Source organism: Coregonus clupeaformis, chromosome 38, assembly GCF_020615455.1.
Source record: "Coregonus clupeaformis isolate EN_2021a chromosome 38, ASM2061545v1, whole genome shotgun sequence".
Classification (NCBI taxonomy): domain Eukaryota; kingdom Metazoa; phylum Chordata; class Actinopteri; order Salmoniformes; family Salmonidae; genus Coregonus; species Coregonus clupeaformis.
Window position 1 is genome coordinate 3,679,429 of NC_059229.1, and position 14,517 is coordinate 3,693,945.

General features: G+C 51.7%; 2 protein-coding genes and 1 pseudogene across 2 annotated transcripts; all 3 read left to right on the forward strand.

Annotated features, from left to right (window-relative positions):
• The first annotated feature begins 6,873 nt into the window (after window positions 1–6,873).
• On the forward strand, window positions 6,874–7,260 carry LOC121554101 (histone H2A). The gene has a single exon (XM_041867552.2). The coding sequence runs from the start codon at window positions 6,874–6,876 to the stop codon at window positions 7,258–7,260; it is 387 nt and encodes a 128-aa protein (XP_041723486.1).
• A 2,327-nt stretch (window positions 7,261–9,587) lies between these two features.
• On the forward strand, window positions 9,588–11,088 carry LOC121554108 (annotated as a pseudogene).
• A 516-nt stretch (window positions 11,089–11,604) lies between these two features.
• Window positions 11,605–12,099, forward strand: LOC121559658 (histone H2B-like). The gene is given in 2 exon segments (XM_045211715.1): window positions 11,605–11,882; window positions 11,884–12,099. Coding segments are annotated over 2 exon segments (375 nt in total). The 5' UTR covers window positions 11,605–11,672; the 3' UTR covers window positions 12,049–12,099.
• Window positions 12,100–14,517: the final 2,418 nt, after the last annotated feature.

Sequence of the window (14,517 nt, forward strand, 5' to 3'; positions counted from 1 at the left end):
ACGTCTTCCAGTATGAGCGCACCAGGGATTTTCCCACCCCCAAAAGCCCTTTTTAGGGCTCTATGTCGATGCACCGACATGGCAGCTGCGGACCCCCACGACCTTTGTTTCGTGTGCTTGGGACCGCAGCATGCCAAGGACGGTCTCGGCAACCCTCCTAACTGCGCCTCCTGCGCCCTCCTTCCTATGAAGGAGAGGAAGCAGCGTTGGGCGTTCTTTCAAGGAGGATGTCCCTCTTGAGGATGTATTGTCCGCGCTCGCCTCTGCTTCAGAGGCGTCGACGGACAGTGCGGACTCAGAGGATGACAGAGAGAGCGCCGAGACGGATGTCCCAGTGGGGCAATCCGGAGCTCTGGCGCCAGCCTTTAAGACCCCCTTTCCGTCGGGAAGCGTGAGGTCTGAGGGTTCTTTGTGCGAGGACGACATGGGCTCTGTGAGGTCAGAAGCTCTGTCCTTCGCGGCAGCCTCTCTGCGTTCGGACTTTCCCGAACTCATTGAGAAGGCGGCCATTCGACTGGAGATTGCGCTGCCCCCAGCTCCCCTCCCAGTGGAGGTGGACCTGATGGAAGGCGGCCCCTACTCCAAGCCAAGGAGAGCGGCTGAGCCAATGGCTCCAGCAATGCCTTCTCTTGGCAAATATGTCGAGGGTTCGTGGGGAGCACCTCTGGCGGCGCGTTCGCCGGCCAGAGCGTACGCTCCATTCACCAGAGTGGCCGGAAATGAGTGGGTAGCTAGGGGAATCCCCGGGCTCGAAGGCGCCATGGTTCGAGTCCCTGGGCAGCCTCCAAGAAGGCCACCCTGCCAGCGCAGAAAGACAGGCTCACAGCACAGCTGGCCGAGAAGTCCTTCACGCTGGGAGCCCAGGGCGTATCAGCGGCGAACAACATCGCCCTCCTCGCGGCCTCCCTATCCCGTCTTACAACGGGCAGGTCTGAGTTGACCAGCGAGGAAGTGGAGGAGGCGTCCAGGATTTCCGGAGCCATCCTCCACCTGACGCAAGCGGTGGCCATATGCGCAGGGCAGGACCATGGCCACCTCGGTGGTCACGGAGCGGCACCTATGGCTGTCCATGACGGCCATGAAGGAGACCGACAGAGCATCACTGCTCAACGCTCCCGTCTCCAGCGAAGGCCTATTTGGCGTCGCTGTGAAGGACGCCACAGAGCGTATCGCCAAGCTGGACGAGGAGAGGAGGCACCTGGCCAAACATCTGCCGTTGGCGATGAAGGCCAGCAGAGCCCCAGCCACTCCGTCCACCTCCAACGCCCCCCAGTAAAGCTACAGGGAGGCGACGGGCCAGGCGACAGGCGCACACCACAGGCGGCAGGAGAGCGGGCTCGGCCCCTCCAGCAGCGACGGTGGCGGCGTCGGTTCCGCCCGGCGAGAGAGGTCGTCCAGAAGCCAGCCTGGCAGCACCAGAAGGTCTCCCAGAAGAGGCGGCATCTATGACGAGGCGAGGGGGAGAGAGCGGAAGACGGCCCGGCGCGTGACGCACGAGGCCTACTGTTCCCCCCACCCCACTGTTCAGGGCGTGGAGGGCTGTGTTTTCTGATTATGTGAATAAAGAGCTGGTTCTCACTGACATTGTCAAAGAAGGACACTTATTCCATAAGGTACAGAACACTTCACGTTCTATGGTTTTCCCTCACCATCCTGAGTGTAGCTCAACCCACCAAGAGTGCGTAGCTGAGCGAGCTCAGGAGAGGAAAAGGGAAAAGGTAGCAAGGCACAGCCTTAGCTCACTTAATAAAGATCTTTTACTACAGACTCCTAGGAGCTCTGTAGTAAAGGTCTCACACAGCAGGCAGCTGTCTCTGTCCCAATGTGACATGAAGAGCGCAGCCGCTAGCCGGGAATAACGTCTTGCTGCAGGCTAATGCCTCAGCCGGCGCAGATCAGACCCGTGCGACGTTCACGGAGAGCGGGAATACCAGAGTTACAAGTGTAACCAAGGTATGGACGCCTCCGGTCTATTCTGAACGTATCAATGCCCAGGGCTCTGAGCGCAGCTCACCACACATTGAGTGTGTTGTTGAGCAGCCGCATGAGACCAGTGAAAGGGTATTATGGCACCACCGTGTGGTACCAGTCAGAGATCACACTTTTCAGACTCTGTTGAGTTCTGTAATGGATGGGTCTCATTCCAAGCAGCAGTCTCAGTCAGACAATGACGTGATGACGTAATTGCTACCAGGGGAGAGCGCTCTGTCTCAGGTTAATGCCTCAGCCAGTGCAGTTCAGAACCGTGCTGCGTTCACGGAGGGCCGGATTACTGGAGTTACGGTCGTACCTAACGTATCAAGGCCCCCGACTCACTCAGAACCAGCTGATGTTTCCTCTCCCTTTCGAAGGGGGCCCGCCTTGGGCTATTCCACCAACCCAGTGCTGGGGAATAGCGGCGGCGAGGGCCATAGAGGAATACAGGTCCTTCCTACTGGACGCACCACAGCTTCGTGCGCGCCCGCTTTCTCTGCATTGCTGGCAGTGGCAACGAAGCTGTACCCTCTCACGCTGGCTAGAACAGACGTTGGAGAAGGGTTATGCCCTCCAATTCCATCGGGCCCCACCCCCGTTCCGGGGAGTGGTGGAAACGGTGATGAAAACGCCGGACAAAGTAGCCGCTCTGATGTCAGAGATCACGGAACTTTTGGCGAAGGAGGAGGTCACAGTAGTTCCCCGAGAGCAAAGGAACAAGGGGCTGTATTCGCCCTATTTCCTAGTGCCCAAAGAGACGGGGGGAGTGAGGCCGATTTTGGACTTACGCATTCTCAACGAGAGCATAACCAAACGGCCCTTCCGAATGCTGACGACAAAACGTCTACTGGAATGTGTCCAGAAGGGAGACTTTTGTACAAGCATAGACCTAAAGGACGCGTACTTTCATGTGCCGATACAATCTCGCCACAGAAAGTTTCTGCGGTTCGCCTTTCAAGGGGTGGCGTACGAGTTCACGAGGATGCCGTTTGGGTACGCCCTGGCACCTCGAACGTTTTCCAAATGTGTGGAGGCGGCATTGGAACCGCTGCGTCGTCAAGGGATAAGGATATTAGCCTACCTAGACGACCTGCTGGTTCTCGCCCCGTCAGCAGAGCTGGCGTTCACGCACACGACACAGACAGTGATTCATCTCACGCGTCTGGGGTTCGCTGTGAATTGGAAAAAGAGCGCACCCTGGCCCAGTCATCAGATTGTCTACCTGGGACTACAGCTAGACACTGTAATGATGAGGGCTCGAATTTCGGACCCTCGAAGGGCAGCATTGGTACTAGCCCTGAGGAAGTGTCGTCCGAATCACACAGTAACGGCGCTATCGATCATGTCACTTTTGGGTCTCATGTCGGCAGCCCACTCTGTGGTCCCGCTGGGGCTTCTGCACATGCGCAGAACACAGCGGTGGTTCGCCCAACTAAGACTAGACCCAGTGCGTCAACGTCATCGGTTGGTGGTGGTTCCTCTCTCGCTAAGAGCAGACCTGGACTATTGGAGGAACCCGTGCGTTCTCACGCACGGAGTCCCGATGGGCAAGGTGTCATCCTACATTCCAGTGTATACAGATGCCTGTCTGACTGGATGGGGAGGGACATGTCAGTCTCAAGCGATAGGTGGTGCATGGCCTCAATCAGGTCGGCACATAAACCTCTTGGAGTTGGAAACGGTTCGACTGGTTTTGAACCACTTCGCGTCTACCCTTCGGGGTCGCGATGTGTTGGTTTGGTCAGACAACCGGACCACAGTAGCTCACATAAATCGCCAGGGAGGGGTCAGGTCTCCTGCCCTCCACAGGGCGGCAGAGGAATTGTGGCTGTGGGCTCACAAGCACCTTCGCTCGTTGAGAGCAGCGCACATTCCGGGCTACTTGAACGTAGGGGCAGATCTCATGTCAAGAGGGGGTCCTCGAGACGACGAGTGGTGTCTGCACCCAGACATTGTTCTCCAAATTTGGGAAACAATTCGGGAGAGCCGAGGTGGATCTGTTCGCGTCACGTGTGAACGCGCAGTGTCCCCTATGGTTCTCCCTGAGACAACAGGACGAGCCACCACTGGGAAGAGACGCGTTCGCGCACTGCCCGTGGCCGAAAGTTCTCCTGTATGCATTCCCTCCGCTGTCTTGCATTCTCCCACTGCTAGCCAGGGTGAGGTCAGAGGAGCTAACAGTGATACTGATAGCGCCCGATCGCCCGGGGCTCCGTGGTTTGCAGAGATGAGTCAGATGTTGATTGCGCCACCTTGGGCAATTCCACATCGACGAGACGCGTTGAGCCAGGCGGGAGGCTCGATAGGGCAGTGGCCCATAATCGGCCAACCACTGAGGCTTGGTTCCTGAATGGGACAGGCTGAGGCGCCGTGGGTTATCTGATGCAGTGATCAGAACCATACAGAGCGCTAGGGCCAGTTCCACTTCTAGGATGTACACCAGCAGATGGAATGTTTTCTCACAGTGGTGTGACACACAGGACGTAGACCCCATGAACTGTCAGGTAGAGAGTGTGCTCTCATTCCTGCAGTTTATGTTTGATAAGCAGAAATCGCCCTCCACCATTCGGGTGTTTGCAGCGGCAATTTCAGCTGTTCATGAAGGGTTTAACGGACAAAACGTGTTCAGCCACCCATTTGTGAAACGTTTTTTATTGGGAACGCGACGGCTTAGGCCAATGCCTAGAGCCATGCTGCCCCAGTGGGATTTGGCTTTGGTTCTCGAAGCGCTGTGTAAGTCGCCGTTCGAGCCATTGAATCAAATACCCCTCAAGACGCTGTCTATCAAGACGGCGCTGTTGCTCGCCTTGACTACTGCTAAGCGTGTCAGTGATTTGAGTGCACTGTCGACGAGACCCGACTGCCTTGCCATTAATGGCGATTTGAGCAGAGCGGTGTTACGTCCTAACCCGGCGTTTGTGCCGAAGGTTATTAACAGTGCATATAGATCACAGACCGTGGAATTGTGGGCTTTCATCCCCCTCCTCATGGGGAGAGGAGTGAGAAAAGCTTCATTGTCTGTGCCCAGTACGCGCTTTGGCGTGTTACGTTGAGCGCACAGCAGCGATTAGGTCATCGCCTCAGCTGTTTGTGTGTCACGGTGCGGCTGCATTGGGTAGACCACTTTCAAAACAGCGTTTGTCTCATTGGCTTTGTGAAGGCATTGAGACAGCGTACGAGGCGGCGGGGCAACAACCGCCTCAGGGTATCAAAGCGCACTCCACTCGTGGAGTAGCAGCTTCTACTGCCCTCTTCAGAGGAACAGAGGTAGAGGATATTTGTAGAGCGGCGTCTTGGTCGACACCGTCTCCTTTATTCGTTTCTATCTGTTGGATGTGTCTTCTAACTCTCTGGCTCGATCTGTACTCAGCGTGGCTGAAGGGAGATCTTGAGCAAAGTAATAGAGTGAGAAAAGCAGGACTGTGACAAGTGTGTCATAGGTCCGCTTTTATTAGGAAGAAACAGGATTATTGATGCTTTTCCAACTCTTTAGCTCGGTCGGCATTCAGCAAGAGCTGAAAGGAGATTTTGAGCTAGAAAGGAGAGGACAGAGCAGGACCTGGGACAGGTTCCAATCAGGTCCGCCTTGGTTAGGAAAGCGCGTTATGTCAGGAATAGGCTTTTCTAACTTTCAAGCTCGATTGCACTCAGCATAGCTGAAGGAGAATCTTGAGCTAGAGGAGAGAGAAGCAGGATGATGGACAGGTCTCTATCAGGTCCGCTTTGGATGAAAGGATATCTTGTGGCATGTCTCTTGACTCAGGGTCAGTATAGTAGAGACATGTATTGAACTGACAGAATGTGAGGTCATCTATCTGAGTTCAGTTAGTATGACTTATATATTTTGTTCCTGCCTACTAATCTATGGGATTCCATTGAGTGAGTAAGGCGGTCTGCTGGCCACATAATGTAGAATGACTGGTGTCATTCCATTAGTGGACGATAGTGTTATCACAGAATATTGAGGCATGTCGATCTGCTGGTACAGATTTAGCACGGCGTCTATTCTGGTGATCTGCCCACTAGTCATTGGCATTGCCATTTGAGCTAGATGGGGCGGGTCTATAACCGATGACGCGGTATATTGTGACGCCCGGAAGGGGTTTTTAGTTGCAGTACGGCGGGAATTGGTTGCAGCCATTGCTGGGCTTGACCTTTTTTCATTTTTTAATGGGAAGTGTCAGGCTCGGCAGGGAGTACATTTTGGAGCGTTTCGCTCCGCCTTAAACCACTAGGAGCAGAGCTCCCCTATGGGGCGGAGCTCCACGATATAGAACGACTAGTTACCGGAGTGTAACTCCAGTTCTATGAGTGGAGCGGAGCCCCATAGGACTTAAGGCCCTACCGACCCTCTCTAGTCTCGCTGAAGATAATATCTCGGGAGGCAGATTGAGGGAACGGGGTTCCTTATATAGGGACACCTGTACTCCTATTGGCTGTAGGTGTGTGCATAATTTTGCTTCAGGCTGTTCTGCCCTAGGGCAGAGGGTAAACCAATAGGAGCAGAGCTCCCCTATGGGGCTCCGCTCCACTCATAGAACTGGAGTTACACTCCGGTAACTAGTCGATTTCAAACTCAAGAGTGCACCCTCACCAGCTGTTTGTTTCCCATTTGGAGAGAAATAATGTGTGGATGTCATTTCGGACATTTTGGCGCTCACGCGAAATGACACAAAGTAACAAAGTCGGAGGGAAACAAAGTAGCCTCTCACTCGCTGCCTGTGGGTGGGAACCGGCTTAGGGCTGTCTGTCTGTCCATCTGTCTGTCCCTCGCTCCAATTGGATAAGGCCACACCGGCCCGGTGGCCAATCGTTGCCTCTTGTGGCGAGGTATATGTACGGCTCTCGAAGTGGCGAGCGGCTCATTCAGACTTTCTGTGACTTTCTCAAGCTACCAATATGAGCGGAAGAGGCAAAACCGGAGGCAAGGCCAGGGCGAAGGCAAAGACCCGTTCATCCCGTGCTGGCCTCCAGTTCCCCGTGGGCCGTGTGCACAGGCTGCTGCGCAAAGGCAACTACGCCGAGCGTGTGGGCGCTGGCGCACCAGTCTACCTGGCCGCCGTACTCGAGTACCTGACTGCTGAGATCCTGGAGTTGGCCGGCAACGCTGCCCGTGACAACAAGAAGACTCGTATCATCCCCCGTCACCTGCAACTGGCCGTCCGTAACGACGAGGAGCTGAACAAACTGCTCGGCGGTGTGACCATCGCTCAGGGTGGTGTGCTGCCCAACATCCAGGCAGTCCTACTCCCCAAGAAGACCGAGAAGGCAGTCAAAGCCAAGTAAATTCGCTACTGCGACTTCAACTTGACTACTCAACCCCCAAAGGCTCTTTTTAAGAGCCAACCACCTAGCTCTCCAAAAGCGCAAAGTACCTTTCTATGACCGCAATACATTGAGTGGGTGTATACACAACTATTTCGACATTCTGTGCCCACATGAGGCCTTGCATGAACAACAACACCTACTTGGCCTCATTTGCCATAGCAGGCTAGCATTAGATGATACGTGCCTATAAGATGTCACTCTTGACTTTGGCGACTATTATTGCGCGTAAAGGGCCGGCGGCGTCCTATTGCGCGCGCACCGGGAGTTTGAGTTTTGGAGAGGCCGGGCCTCCCGTCCAATGGCCAACGGAGGAAAGGCCTGCGAAACGGGCCAATCGGGGTGGTGGGGAGATGGTGTCCAATCAGCAGGCGCCACTGCCGGCTTTATAAACTTCACATAGGCATTTCGAGGCTATACTCCCGACTGTCAGAGCAGCGCCATGGCCAGAACCAAGCAAACCGCTCGCAAATCCACCGGTGGCAAAGCCCCCAGGAAGCAGCTCGCCACTAAGGCTGCTCGCAAGGCCCGTTACAGGCCCGGCACCGTGGCTCTGAGAGAGATCCGTCGTTACCAGAAGTCCACTGAGCTACTCATCCGCAAGCTGCCCTTCCAGCGCCTGGTGCGAGAAATCGCCCAGGACTTCAAGACCGACCTGCGCTTCCAGAGCTCCGCCGTGATGGCCCTACAGGAGGCTAGCGAGGCTTACCTGGTCGGCCTGTTCGAGGACACCAACCTGTGCGCCATCCACGCCAAGCGGGTGACCATCATGCCCAAGGACATCCAGCTGGCCCGCCGTATTCGCGGAGAGCGCGCATAAATGAGGATGACCTGAACTCGAATATCCCCCAAAGGCTCTTTTAAGAGCCACCTCCATATTTCCATCAAAAAGGCACAATTGTTCCATGTATACACGCACCTCTACATTAGCCACCATGTATGTTGTTCACTAACACGTCTAAAAGCTACGTATTGCACCTTTTTAGTTGCCTGAAGTCTAGCTTCAATGTTTGTGTGTGTATATACACAACCATCTGGCATCATCCACTTCCTTTGAACTATATAGTAACACAGTAAAATGCTTTACAAAGGAGGGGAAAAAGAAACGAGTGATAATATAGGCCGAATAGTAACAAGAATTGTGTTCAGATGAATAATTGACACTATTAGTTGTGTGTAATAATAGCCTTGCATGCAGTCCAGAAAAAACATTGCATGCCAACTTACTTTGAAAGTCCCATGTTGCAGTGCTGCTGAGAGACTCATGCAGAGGCCCAAACTTTACAGTGGAGCACGGAGGCCATCTTGTGGTTAAATGTGGGTACTGCACCTCATGGTGAGTCCCTTTCAGCATTTGCTCTTTAGGCCAGCGTTTCCCAAACGCGGTCCTGGGGTCCACAAGGGGTGCGCGTTTTGCGTTTTGCCCTAGCACTCCACAACTGATTCTAATACTCCCAACTTGATGATGATGAGTTGATTATTTGAATCAGCTGTGTAGTGCTAGGGCAAAAACTCCCAAAACGTGGCCCGAGTTTGGGAAACCCTGCTTTAGGCTAATACTAGCCTATTAGGATGACTTGGTTGGATCGCTTTAACGGCAACTGCTGAACTCTGGTTTCACTAATTACTTGTCCCAGGTCACCATTATGAATCCAATAGCAAAACAAATGTTTCAAAATTGCTCAATAGTGAAAAAAGGCCAGGAAACGATGGGTTCTCAGCAATATTTCACCAACAACCAATCACTATTCACGCATAGACATTAGGATCATCAACAAATATTCCTAAGTCATACTACAAAAAGGGTTGTAACGAAATGGATTTGTCTGTTCAATGCAAGTTCAACGTCAAAGAAAAAGTGCATCACCACAACAAACGTGTCTTTAGATACACTGTAAAAAATGACTTTGTGGAATGTACTCAAGCTATTACAGTCAACAAAAGCACACGTCATATTGTTGAGTAGATCTTTTTGCTTGTTTTTATGAGTAGATAAGCTTGAGTAAGTTGAGTTGATGTGGTCCAATACATTGAGTAAAGATGATAGAGACGTAAAAAGGATTATATTACGTTGATTCGACTCAAATAGACATTGTGTTATTTTACCTGAATGATTCATCCTATTATGTATTTAGACCAACTTACTTTGGATTCACTCAATCACATCCCTTAAGAGAAAAGGTATCCGGACACCGGGAATCCATTTATTTAAACATCAACGGTTTGCAAAACATCTGTTATTATGAGTTGACAAATTACGTAATTGCAATCAACACTGCAGGTAAATCATGATTGCTGCAGGTAGGCAACACCGTAGAAATAGGAACTACAACACTAACAACAAGTGACATTTACTCCTGATGTACTGACTGACCTGTTGCAACCTCTACAACCACTGTGCTTATTATTTGACCCTGCTGGTCATCTATGAACGTTTGAACATCTTGGAGAAAAATGTGTGAAACCACTGCCTATATGAGGAGCTGTCGTTGTTTGTTTTATTACCACATACTTATGGAAATTGCACCGGTTGAGAGATGATGGCTCTCTTGTGCCTACGGTGAAGGGTACTTCTGATCCAGCAGGTGGTGCTAAGATCCCTCCCTATATGACTTGAATGATGAGTTGATTTATTCCTTATAGCTCCTAATGATTTTAAGGCCAGTGTTGGCAAACATTACTTGTGCTCCAGCAGGTGGCCATGACATCCCTCCCTATATGACTTGACTGACCAGTTAGTTGATGGACTCCTTATAGCTCCTAATGATTTTAAGGCCAGTGTTGGCAAACATGACTTCTGCTCCAGCAGGTGGCCATGAAATCCCCCCTATATGACTTGACTGACCAGGTAGTTGATGGACTCCTTATAGCTCTTAATGATCTCAAGTGTCTGTGTTTTTATGTGGTTAGGAGTTTTGCTCACTGCGTGTCCCCCTTCCATTTCAGTGTTTCCCAACTCCAGCGGTAGAGTAGGCTACCCCCAACAGGACCCATTTTTCTTGTAGGCCTGGACAGCCACAGCTGATTGAACAACCTGTCACCTAAATTACCAAGTCCTCAATGAGTAGAATCAGGTGCAACAACAACAACAACAACAACAACAATATGAGGAGAGGGACACAGTGTACTAGCTGATCTCCCAGTTGTCACAGTTTGGCCTTGTGTTCCACATAGCCTATATCAGTATTTGAGTATGTTTCCCGCGTACGTTAGTTGCTTTCACGTCATCTTTGAAATCGCTCCTCCCTAGTCCCCTAGAACGAGCGCCCTCCCCTTTGCAACGCCTCCGAACATATAACAGAGGCGCGCTTTCTGTGCCGCCGGCCTCAATCAGGTCGACCAAACGCAGATAATAGCGCACCGCGCACCGGCGCTGAAGTCATTCATTCACTTGAACTCAACTAGCGAACACACCATGTCCGGAAGAGGCAAAGGCGGCAAGGGACTCGGAAAAAGGAGGCGCCAAGCGTCACCGCAAAGTTCTCCGCGATAACATCCAGGGAATCACCAAACCCGCTATCCGCCGTCTGGCTCGCCGCGGCGGCGTGAAGCGTATTTCGGTCTGATCTACGAGGAGACCCGCGGTGTCCTGAAGGTGTTCCTGGAGAACGTGATCCGTGACGCAGTCACCTACACCGAGCACGCCAAGAGGAAGACCGTTACAGCCATGGACGTGGTCTACGCTCTGAAACGTCAGGGACGCACCCTGTACGGTTTCGGCGGTTAAACCCACTCTCTTCGGAACCTCAACACCCCGACTCGAACCCAAAGGCTCTTTTAAGAGCCACCCACATCCGCTTAAAATGGGCCCATTCCATGTAGTGTTATATATAACAAAAAAATGTTTAGTATGCAATTTAGTAAGAAAGTATGAGCCACTTCGAGTGGACAGGGAGTATTAATTAGAGGATTCTAATGTCCCGTCCACTTTTAGCGCACAGAGGGAGGCCTATATCTGACAGTGGCAAAGTGTAAGAACGTTATTATTTTGGGTCAAGCAATAGTGGAATTTGGACAACATAAAGCCACCACGAGTCGGTAGACGTGGCTCGAAAAGAGGGGGACAGCGCGCACACACACACACAGTCCAAAATGGGAGCCCTATGTCTGACGGTGCCAAAGTGGGCAATTCTATCACCAGCATTATTTGGCACAACAATCGTGCCATTTGGACACCTATTAAAGCCCCCCTTTTGAAACACACAATTCCCCATCGGTCACAGAGCATAGACTATAGAGAGGAGGGAGGGAGGGAGGGAGGGAGCAAGCAGGGGAGTGTCTACGGCCGCTCACTTTGCTTAGCTTCCTCTTCATAAGACGGGTAAGCGCCCTTCACCCCCTCATTCGTTTCTGAGAAGCAACGAGACATCATCATGCCCGAGCCAGCAAAGTCAGCGCCCAAGAAGGGCTCCAAGAAAGCCGTCACCAAGACCGCAGGGAAAGGCGGCAAGAAGCGCAGAAAGTCCAGGAAGGAGAGTTACGCCATCTACGTGTACAAAGTCCTGAAGCAGGTCCACCCCGACACCGGCATCTCCTCCAAGGCCATGGGAATCATGAACTCCTTCGTGAACGACATCTTCGAGCCGTATCGCCGGAGAGTCCTCTCGCCTGGCCCACTACAACAAGCGTTCTACCATCACCTCCAGGGAGATCCAGACCGCGGTACGCCTGCTACTCCCCGGTGAACTTGCCAAACACGCCGTGTCCGAGGGCACCAAGGCCGTAACCAAGTACACCAGCTCCAAGTAAACAGCGCATTTGGACTGCTCTACTAACCCAAAGGCTCTTTTAAGAGCCACCCACTCTGTCAGTAAAAAAGCAATTCCATCGCCACCGAATGAATGCGTAGGTAGGCTGCGTTACATTGAATTATATCATTGTTTAATGGGCGCCGCGTGCCGCCTCGGAGAGCGGCTACATTGTATCATTGTTTAATGGGCGGCGCGCGCCTGCTCGGAGAGCGGCTACATTGTATCATTTCCCTGGCCGTTCCAGCGTAGGGGTTTAGCGCGCCTTTTTTGGTGTCTTTGCGCGCTGAATAGTAACCCATGTTTGTCGGGCTCCATTCCAGGTGAAGGCAATGTAAAATGGCACCATTTGACAAAGGGTGTAAATAAATAAATCAAAAAGGCAGTCAGTTGGGTTTGATTGGAAAGAAATTCCTTTTATCGTCTAATGAGCAGATAGTCATTTTGAGTTGACTTCCTGAATCGGTAGGACAAGGATGGAGTGAATGGATGCTCAATCATTGGACTATACCCTAATGATGTGAACGAGAATGATGATGGCAAGAATAAAAAGGTGGTGAATAATATGAATGTATATTATATAGATATATATATATGAACGTAGCCCTTTTGGCCTACAGGTCATTTCCGGTCAAGGTCGCATCATCCATGTAGTCCCCCTGTAGCTCAGTTGGTAGAGCACAGCGCTTACAACGCCAGGGTTGCGGGTTCGTTTCCCACGGGGGGCCAGTATGAAAATGTACGCACTCACTTACCTGTAAGTGGCTCTGGATAAGAGCGTCTGCTACATGACTCAAAATGTCCGGCACGTAGTGTATTTTCCTTCCTACTACACTCACGAGGCAACAGGATAAAAGGCAGTGGCTTCCACGTGACAAAGTGGGGATATGAATGTGTCTGTAGGCCAAGTCACAGTATAACACAGTGAAGGAGTTAGTGAGTGTGATAGTCGTTGGAGCAGTAGTGGATTCCAATGAGAGAGAGAGTGAGTGTGTGAGTGAGTGAGTGAGTGAGAGAGAGACTGAGTGAGTGAGAGAGAGAGAGTGTGTGAGTGAGTGAGTGAGAGAGAGAGTGAGAGACTGAGAGACTGAGAGACTGAGTGAGTGAGAGAGAGAGAGTGTGTGAGTGAGAGAGTGTGTGAGTGAGTGAGAGAGAGAGTGTGAGAGAGAGAGAGAGAGACTATACAACAGGGAAAAGAAAAGAGGTCGCAATCAGCCTTCTGACCCACATGCACCTGCTGGGACTCTTCTCCCAGTCCAACCACATATGCAGCCCTTGTCCACTTGGGGAGAGAGAGAGAGAGTGTGAGTGAGAGAGACTGAGTGAGAGAGAGAGACACAGTGAGTGAGAGAGAGAGAGTGTGAGTGAGAGAGAGAGACTGAGTGAGTGAGTGAGAGAGAGAGTGAGAGAGTGAGTGAGTGAGAGAGAGAGAGTGTGTGAGTGAGTGAGTGAGAGAGAGAGAGAGAGAGAGACTATAAACAGGGGAAAAGAAAAGATGCCGCAATCAGCCTTCTGACCCAAATGCACCTGCTGGGACTCTTCTCCCAGTCCAACCACATATGCAGCCCTTGAGAGAGAGAGAGAGAGTGAGTGAGTGAGTGAGTGAGTGAGTGAGTGAGTGAGTGAGTGAGTGAGTGAGAGAGAGACTCTGAGACTGAGAGAGAGAGACTATACAACAGGGAAAAGAAAAGAGGCCGCAATCAGCCTTCTGACCCACATGCACCTGCTGGGACTCTTCTCCCAGTCCAACCACATATGCAGCCCTTTGAGAGAGAGAGAGAGAGTGAGTGAGTGAGTGAGAGTGAGTGAGTGAGTGAGTGAGTGAGTGAGTGAGTTAGTGAGTGAGTGAGAGAGACTCTGAGACTGAGAGAGAGAGACTATACAACAGGGAAAAGAAAAGAGGCCACAATCAGCCTTCTGACCCGCATTCACCTGCTGGGACTCTTCTCCCAGTCCAACCACATATGCAGCCCTTGAGAGAGAGAGAGAGTGTGAGTGAGTGAGAGTGAGTGAGTGAGTGAGTGAGTGAGTGAGAGAGTGAGTGAGTGAGTGAGTGAGAGAGAGAGAGACTGAGAGAGAGAGAGAGAGAGAGACAGAGAGAGAGAGACAGAGAGAGAGAGAGAGACAGAGAGAGAGAGAGACAGAGAGAGAGAGAGAGACAGAGTGAGAGAGAGAGTGAGTGAGTGAGTGAGTGAGTGAGTGAGTGGAGTGAGTGAGTGAGTGAGTGAGTGAGTGAGTGAGAGAGAGAGAGAGACTGAGACTGAGAGAGAGAGAGAGAGAGACAGAGAGAGAGAGAGAGAGAGAGAGAGAGAGACAGAGAGAGAGAGAGAGAGAGACAGAGAGAGAGAGAGAGAGAGAGAGAGAGAGAGTGAGTGAGTGAGTGAGTGAGTGAGTGAGTGAGTGAGTGAGTGAGAGAGTGAGTGAGTGAGTGAGAGACTCTGAGACTGAGAGAGAGAGACTATACAACAGG

Bases quoted from the DNA above. Each gene is read 5' to 3' on its own strand.
- LOC121554101 (XM_041867552.2), top strand. From the start codon at position 6,874: ATGAGCGGAAGAGGCAAAACCGGAGGCAAGGCCAGGGCGAAGGCAAAG.